General features: G+C 45.8%; 1 protein-coding gene across 1 annotated transcript in view; it reads right to left on the bottom strand.

Annotated features, from left to right (window-relative positions):
* Positions 1–2,192: 2,192 nt before the first annotated feature.
* mpi (mannose phosphate isomerase) overlaps positions 2,193–9,344 on the bottom strand; it is a 28,973-nt gene continuing 21,821 nt past the window's right edge. Inside the window, exon 8 of the mRNA XM_072492799.1 lies at positions 2,193–8,890. Within this exon, the coding sequence (XP_072348900.1) occupies positions 8,678–8,890 (213 nt within the window). The 3' untranslated portion in view covers positions 2,193–8,677. The remainder of the gene's footprint in view (positions 8,891–9,344) is intronic.

Below are 9,344 nucleotides of genomic sequence, written 5' to 3'. Positions count from 1 at the left end.
AAATGTTGGCCCGGAGTTATGTCTGATGGCCAGGCCTCGACACTTGACATAGAGCAGTTTTGGGCCACCTTCTCAATTTTCCAGGAGCATCAGAAGCTTCCGCCGGCAGCGCCCCTACATCACTGGGAATGGCCTTGGGCACACTTGCATGCAGATTTCGCCGGCCCTTTTCATGGATCCATGTTCCTTCTATTAATCGACACCCAGTCTAAATGGCTAGAGGTGCATAAGATGCTAGGCACAACATCCTGCGCAACAATTGAGAAGATGCGTTTGTCTTTTAGTACGCATGGCCTTCCCGAGGTGCTGGTCACGGATAATGGCACTCCATTCACGAGTAAGGAGTTTGCGAGGTTCATTAAGATCAACGGCATACGCCATATCCGCACTGCCCCTTACCACCCAGATTCAAATAGGTTGGTAGAGCGCGCAGTGCAGACATTCAAACGAGGCCTAAAGAAGCAGTCTTCCAGGGCAATGGACGAGAGACTGGCTCGCTTTTTGTTTTCGTATAGGACCACCCCCCCCCCCCCCACCCCCCCCAAATGCGGTGACTGGGGTAGCTCCTGCAGAACTCCTAATGGGCCGGAGACTTCGCACCCGCCTTAGCATGGTTTTCCCGGACATTGGCACAAAAGTACTCCGCGCACACGAACAGCAGGGACATGGTTTTTCTCTGACTCCGAGATGGAGACACAGGCCACATCAGAGGGGGAATCCTCGGGCCGTGGATGTACAACCGTTAGGCCGTTCATCACGGAAGCGCCGGTCTCCGTCTCGTTACACGCCGCCCGATCCAGTACCTCGTGCAAATGGTGTCCGGCCTGTGGCAAAATGAGTCTGACGCCCTCCTTCGCCAGGGTCTTCGGTGGATTCCTTGGACTTTGGGGGGGGGGGGGGGGGGTAAGGGATGTTATAACCTGCCTGCGTACCATTGGCTGGGGACTAATGACAATCCCACAATCCTGTGGGAATATGAGCTTCCCCAATGAGGGGGGCAGAGAAATCATTAGCAGACTCCCTGTATAAATAAAGCTGGCCAGTTTAATACCAGCAGGAAGGAGTGAGCAGCAAGCGAAGTTGCTGTGTGTGTATATATATATATATTTATTATTATAAAATAAATGTTATTTCATTGTATCCTTAACTTGTGCTGGATTCTTCATGGCCCTCACAAAAAGGTAGTGCTGACAGCGGCTATAATACGGGACATGATATACGTTCCAAGGACAGGTTTCATTCGAGGAAGCCAGGAGCTGACATCTACTTTTATCAGATGCTAGGAAATTCCTTACCCTCGGAATATATCCGATATGCGTTAATTTATACGTTCCCCACATGATCTTTTAGAAAACATTCGTTGCATGCATTTCCTGAATCTACTCATTTGTTAAACGCCATAGGATGCATAGGAAAAAAAGGTAAAAACAAAAAAATTCCCAAGCACACCTGTGCAGATGATCATTGGGTCAAAGCACGCCAATAACAGTTTTGATGAACATAACTGTTTTATTCTTACTGAAAAAAGGTCAAATTTCACGGCAACCTGCTGGAAACTTATGACCGATCTGCCATCCTGGGTGGGACTGGTTAGCATTGCTGCCTCACAGCACCAGGGTGCGATTCCTTAAAGGTGTCAAAAGTGCTTTCAAAAGAGGGGAGAAGGAACTGGAAGGAATAAAGACAAAAAGACAGCCACAAAGTCATTAGGGTAACACTTGAAGGAGGGCCACACTTTTAACAAAGGGTCTTACTCAAAATTGTCTTTTTTCCTCCCAGGTGCTGACGAACTTCTGTGCCTTTCCAGTATGCGTTTCAAATTTCAAGCATTCAGTTTTAGATTACCAAGTGAATTCGCGATTGCAGCACAGTGGTTAGCACTGCTGCCTCACGGCACCAGGGACCCGGGTTCAATTCCGGCCTCGGGTCACTGTCTGTGTGGAGTTTGCACGTTCTCCCTGTGTCTGCGTGGGTTTCCTCCCACAGTCCAAAGATGTGCAGGTTAGGTGGGCTGTCCATGCAAAATTCCTCAATGATCAATACGTGGGGTTATGGGGATAGAGCGGGGGCAGTGGGCCGAGGTAGCGTGCTCCCTCGGAGGGTCGGTGCTAACTCAATGGGCCGAATAGTCTCCTTCTATACTATATGGATTCTATGAAAAAAGGAAAGCATAGATTCTTGACACACTAGAATGTCATCCTATATTTTATTCAAACTACACCTGTACATTGACAACAGGGTGAAGGAATGCTGATCATTAACAACAACATTCATCCCAATTTTCAGCAAACAATATGGGTAAATAATTGAACATATTTTTTGTTAAGTCAATCTGGATCATTTCATCCCATTGTACATTGATCACTGAATTTACTCCTAAAGCAAAAGGCTTGTCTAAATAGCAAACGGTGCCTTTCTGATGCAATTAGAGGGTTCTACCTCATCTCTGGTCTCTCGGGTATTGATCTAATTCTCTTTCTCTCTCTCTCTCTTTCTCTCCTCCTCCCCGCCCCCCCCCCCCCCCCCCCCCCCCCGCAATATTGACTGAATCCTTCCACACCCTGCATGAGGGATAGTGGAAAAAAAGCGAGAATTCATTTGTGACCAGCGTCAATACGCGGTGAATGGCTAGATTCAGGGCCCTTGTGATAAACAGGCCTCAAAAATAGCCGCTCCCACTCTTCACATTCCGTCCTTCCTAAAATGGAGAGCTTTATTTTTAAGACACTGTAGGGGATGACAGTCTCTCTGGCAAGGTCAGCATTTATTGTCCATTCCTAGTTGCTGTGGGGTGGTTTACAGTCAAGTGTTTCTCTAGGCATTAATGTGGGTCTGAAATCGGGTTTCATGGGAACTTGAGTAGGCCATTCAGCCTGCTCTGCTATTCAATAAAACCATGGATGAAACTCCTTTGTCACACCCTCCACCCCCGTTCCATAACCCTCCACTCCCTTCAACGACCCTCAGCAAAAAACATTCTCCTCACTGTCATCTTAAGTGGTAGACCTCTGATTCTTAAACTGTGTCCCCTGGCTTTGTCTCCTCCCCCAACACACCTACCCTATCAAGACCCCTAAGGATCTTATACGTTTCAACAAGATCACCTCATTTTTCTAAACTCCAATGGGTATGGGCCCAACCTGTTCCATTTATTGAAGCCTACTTGTGACAATAGGCGATTATTTTCTTCATAAGCCCCTCAACGCGGGAATGATTCGAGTGAACCGTCTGTGCTGCTTCTAATGGAATTATCCTTCCTTGGCAGCTCATTCCAGATGCTCACCACCTTCAATGTGAAGAAATTTACCCTCTGGTCTCTTTTGTATCTCTCCCCTCACCTGAAACCTATGCCCTCTAGTTCTAGACACTTCTACCTTTGGGAAAAGATGTTGACTATCTACCTTATCTATGCTGCTCATTATTTTCTAGACCTCTATAAGATCACCCCTAAGCCTCCTACGCTCCAGGGAAAAAAGTCCCAGCCTATCCAGCCTCTCCTTTTAACTCAGACCATCGAGTCCTGGTAGCATCCAATAAATCTCTTCTGCACTCTCTTTCTAGTTTAACAATATCCTTCCTATAATAGGGTGACCAGAATTGAACACCGTATTCTATGTGTGGTCTTACTAGTAGTGTCTTGTACGACTTCAACAAGACTACCGTTTGCTTGCTGCTCAATGTGTGTGTGTGTGGGGGGGGGGGTAAATTCACGAGTAGAAGCAGCAGCCTGAAATAGTTGCAGGGGTGAGCCTGGGGGACTGCAGAGGGGACAGCTGGGGCAAAACAGTCAGTGTCAGACACATGCCTGTTTTTACAGTGCTGCTAATCTACCAGAAGAACGTACCTACTGCCCATTAACAATGGCAGAACTCAACATGCCTTCAAAACTGAATCACAGTCCTGGCTCAGAGTTCACTCCCTTCATTGACAGTGAGCCAATTTGGAAATTTCCAACTAAAGTCACGGAATGATGGACAGAAAACAGATGTTAGAACTACTGGGTGAAAGGGCAGGTGGACTGAGACATTGACACCTCTCGTGGTGAATTTGCCAAGAAGGGGAGTGGAGATCATGGTGCTACCCACGGCTTTGTGCTACCCAACTCCTTTTGTGCCTGTCTGGAGATGGAGGAATTAATTTTCCTGTGCATAACTTTTTAAAAAATTTAATCACCCTATTTATCGGCACATGCTTCTAATATTCCTTTCACGGAGATAATCTTTTCCCCAAAGTGTGGCCAGAATATGGAACTCGCAAGGAACAGTTTACGCATTATTTTTTATTCGTTAATGGGATGCAGGCTGGGCCAGCATTTATTGCCCATCCCTAATTGCCCTCGAGACAATCACATTGCTGGAGTCACATAGGCCAGACCAGGTAAGGACGGCAGATTTCCTTCCCTAAAGGACATTAGTGAACCAGCTGGGGTTTTACGACAATCGACAATGGTCATCATTCAACCTTTCAATTCCAAATTTTTGTTGAATTCAAATTTCACCATCTGCAGTGGCATTAACCTGGGTTCTGGTTTACTAGTCCAGTGACATTACCACTACGCCACTGCCTCCCCGACCATAGATACATTTAAATAGAAATGAAGTAGATAGGATGAGTTGATAGAATTGAGTGACGGTGGAAGGACACTCACGTGGAGAACAAACACCAGCATAGATCATTTGGCTCAAATGGTCTCTTTCAAATGCTGCAAATACCATGTAGTTCGGTAATACTACTGCTTGCTTCCATGTTACGCAGTTCACAGACCACCAACTTCCTCCTGCCTCTGTGGCAGGGCAATCTGTTCTCTATCCCTCCCCACCCAGATCTGTTTCCACCAGCAAATCAAAAGGTGAATACACAAAATCCTAGCCCATCCACAGGTCTTTTCTCCGATGTGAACCAAACAGATTTTCCACCATTTTATGATTTCAGTTCACATTTTCAGCAGTTTCCTTTTTGTTTGCCACTGTCGGTAGTTGTGGATTGCAGCCACGGATCAATCATTAGCCCCAAAAGTGTGCTGGCAACTGGACACTTGGCAGCTGAAGCTTAGTGATGCTTGTATATTGATAATCTGCCCTCCAACTGCAGGCACACTGCAGTAGCAAGGAGGCAGCCCAAAACACGGCCTCTAACTGGGACAACAACACTTCTAGATCACTTGCTTGAGCTGGAGCATCCAGGCTGGGTCTGCTCTGCAGAGACACTCTCTTTGCCATACAGAAGTGCCAAATCCAGGCTGGGTCTGCTCTGCAGAGACTCCTCTTTGCCATACAGAAGTGCCAAAATCCCTTGTACCCAATGTGCAACTTTCCTTTACTCCCTCATCTCTCCTTACACTGTCTTCTCGCAATCATATAGGTCTTACTACCAATTCAGTGGCAGTAAATGGTTATCAGTTCAAGACTTTTTAAAAGTTAAATTGAGCCCAATATTTAACAAAAATAGATTCACATCTCAATGTGTTTCGTGGAAGACAGATGATTAATTTACACTTCTCCTCTACTTTGCGAAACTTCAGAATCATTTCTTGAAGCTGTTATGGGCCAGGGTTTAGAGAACCCCAAAGTGTATCATGGAGTTCACCTGACCCACAACTTTTAATAGATTGTGGTTATGGGGAGCACATGGGCCTACTCTGCAGGTGTGATGTAACAGAGATTTACAGTACTTTTAAATAAAACCATGTTTATTTATGAAACCAGTTAACACTTTATAAACCCACAGTAAACATCTTAACAACTATCAACACCAATAAATACCCCAAAGAATACAGTACTCTATAAGTAACTCTTAATCTTTCCTTGCAACATCCATAAGACAAAAAAAGGACCCTTTTTAACAGAAGACATCAGGTTTAACTTCTCTACTGAGAGCAGTTACCACTTCGAAATCACCAAATGAACATATTTTGGCTTGCAGAGATTCATACACATCCTGCTGTGACTGCAGCTTCTCCAAATCTAAAAACTAAACTAAGCACATCCTGTAGCTGCGAGCCCAAAGCGAAAGTAAACGTTGACACACAGCCTAGCTTCACCCACTCTGACATCACTGCAGCTATCTAATAAACACCCATTTCTTAAAGGTACACCCACTACAGCTATTCGATAAACACCCATTTCTTAAAGGTACTCTTACATGACAAAGCAGGCATACTGCTTATAACATTGTCAACTTCTGTTATCTCCTGCACCATGAGTCTTGACTGGTAAACTTAAGGTAAATGTTCAAGTAATTCATTGAACTTTATAAAACTCTGAAGGAAAATAAATGTAGTCGAATTATATGTCTTCATTAAAATATCAGTTTCCTCTTTCTCTGCCTTCCAGCTTCCAGAATACACAATGAGATTCAATTCACAGCAGCATTTGTTTAAGATGTAATTAAAATGAGCAAATGTAGTGCAAGGCAGCATGCCTTCGATACCACCTGCTTAGATATGTTTGTAGCAATCTCCCAAGGACACAATGTCAGTATTGCCGTTAATCCACAGGTATTAATTTGACACAACGCGGAACAGGAAAGATAAGAGTTAAAATGCTCGCCAGACTGTCAAATTCTTCTCCCTAGCATTTAAATGCTGGTTAAAGTTTACGCAGGGGGCAAAACAGTCACCTGCCCAAGCCAAGATTAGAAATTCTGCAGGCGATTCCCGTACCTGGTTGGATACTGGGTGGTAATACTTTCTCCTCGCATTGATGCTCCTCCACTTGCCAACGTTCAATCCCCAGATGCATTCAACAGGTTGAAGTGTTGCAGGCCAGGAGCTACTTTGCTCTGGAGCGTATATGGCTAGTGAGGAGCTCAAGCCAGAAACCTACTGAGGAGAGACACCATTCCAACAGGGCTTGTCGGAGACAGGTCCTTGCCGTAATTCTTCAGAGGAACATGCAACGTTTGCACTGCCTCTCATCTGAACTGTCTGGCAGCAGTTAAAAAAATTCTTTTTTCTGAATTGCAAGTACCTAAAGCATTTGCAACAAGCCCTCGGTATCACAGTCACAATAATGAACCATGGTATGATTTTTAGCATGAACAAAGAACAAAAACACAATCAACACTTTGATGGACTATTGGATAAATACTTGAAAAGGGAACATTTCCCAGGAGTGGGGAAGTGGGAATTAATTCGAAATCTTCTTCAAAGAGCTGGCATGGGGCTGAATGGCCTCCTTCCGTGTGACATGTTTCTGTCACTTGTCGGAGGAGGCAGGTACAAACAAAAGATTGAATTCTGAAAACACAATTTCCCAAGGTTGAAAAATCTGCTGCATCGTCCAGTTTGGGTGTGATGAGACAGGCGAAGGAATCGTCACTGAACACCAGCACAGTAAGGGGTGGCACAGCGGTTAGCACTGCTGCCTCACAGCCCCAGCGACCCAGGTTCGATTCCAGCCTCGGATGACTGTCTGTGTGGAGTTTGCACATTCTCCTCGTGTCTGCGTGGGTTTCCTCTGGGCGCTCCGGTTTCCTCCCACAGCCCAAAGGTGGATTGGCCGTGCTAAATTGTCCTTTAGTGTCCAAATTAAGTGCAGGTTAGGTGGGGTTATGGGCCTAGGTTAGAGTGTTCTTTCATAGGTCGGTGCAGACCCGATGGGCCAAATGGCCACCTCCTGCACTTTAGGAATTCTATTAAAGATTTTACGAGGAGAAGTTACTTAATGTCCTGTTCTATTTAAAGGATGGCTCGGGACTTACAGCAGCTGCCACACTTACACAACCACAGGGTTAGCTCAACACTCCCAAAATGAGATATTAAATGTCAGGGAGGTAGATAACATTGGTTGTTACCACAAGACATAGGTTCAGAATTAGGTCATTCAGCCCATCGAGTCTGCTCTGCCAGTCAATCATTTTTTCAAAGTAAATTTAGAGTACTAAATTTATTTTTTCGCAATTAAGGGGCAATTTTAGCATGGCCAATCCACCTACCCTGCACATCTTTGGGTTACGGGGGCGAAACCCACGCAAACACAGGGAGAATGTGCAAACCCCACACGGACAGTGACCCAGAGCCGGGAACGAATCAGGGACCTCGCCTTGAGGCAGCAGTGCTAACCACGGAGCCAGCGTGCTGCCTCTCCGCCATTCAATCCTGGCTGATATGTTTCTCATCCCCATTCTCCTACCTTCTCCCCATAACCCCTGATCCCCATATTAATCAAGTATGATTAATCAGTATTGCAACAACTTTGGCTCAGACTCCCAAATTGGATTGTTCTTTCCACTGTTTAAAAACTTGTTCTTTCCCCCACCCCACCCCCATCAACCAGGGGTTGGGCATTGAGGTTCGCCAGCAAGTGAAACAGCCCCTGACTGCCGATCGTCACGGCGAAAGCTTTGTAAAACAGCCAGGCTGCACCGTGTTAATTCAGTAAACGCATGGGTCGGAGGAGTGGGAGGGTGTGGAACTGAACAGATCAACATGAAAACAAAATAAAAGTTGCCCCAGCGCAAAGCAACAAACGACACAAGCTTACCTCGACTAAAATAAAGCGAAAGGAAAAGGATTGAGCAGGTAAAATATTAAGCGCAAATTTTCAATCTCGTCACAAATGCATAATAGATTTGTTATTTCATATAGATAGCCCCAGTACAATCCGTCCACTGGTCTACAGTACGACAGTAGAGTGCATTTTCAATCACAAGGATATGGAATAGAGGTTCAGAGAAGTTACAGCATGCAGCACGCCCTGAAAAGCAGCATCCCATCCACTGAGTGAATGCACAAGTCGACGGCCTGGTTGGCAGCGATGAACAGCACAGACCCTCGTCGAATCTTGACCTCTGATGGGGCAGCAGTGCCCGTGGCCTCGCCCCGAATGACCAGCAGGATACTTGCAGAATCGATGGAGGATATTGTGTATCGTTTCGCCGAACATGGAATCTGGGGTTGAAGAGATTTTACTTTTGACCATGAAGGCATCGGGTGACACAAAAGTTAACTGATTCAGTCCTCTCCGCTGTACATACAGGTCAGAGCAATCGCCCAGCTTATACAGCACCTCATGCACAGGATGCTGTGTAGAATTGTGGTCTCCATATGAGACAAAGGACACTGAAGTACTGGACAAAGTACAATTATGAATTACTAGGACGATACCAGAGGTGAAGGGGTTTAACTATCGGTAAAGACGGAAAAGGCTGGTGGTCTTTACTTGAGAAACTGTGAACAGATCTGCTGGTGGCAATAGGCGGTACGCTGGCACAGTGGTTAGCACTTCTGCCTCACAGCGCCAGGGTCTCAGGTTCGATTCCTTCCTCGGGCGACTGTCTGTGCGGAGTCTGCATGTCCTCCCGGTGTCTGCGTGGGTTTCCTCCGGGTGCTCCGGTTTCCTCCC

Source organism: Scyliorhinus torazame, chromosome 30 (assembly GCF_047496885.1).
Source record: "Scyliorhinus torazame isolate Kashiwa2021f chromosome 30, sScyTor2.1, whole genome shotgun sequence".
In the NCBI taxonomy this organism is placed as follows: Eukaryota; Metazoa; Chordata; class Chondrichthyes; order Carcharhiniformes; family Scyliorhinidae; genus Scyliorhinus; species Scyliorhinus torazame.
The sequence above is the reverse complement of the archived record's forward strand: the minus strand, read 5'-3'. Positions and strand labels throughout refer to the sequence as shown.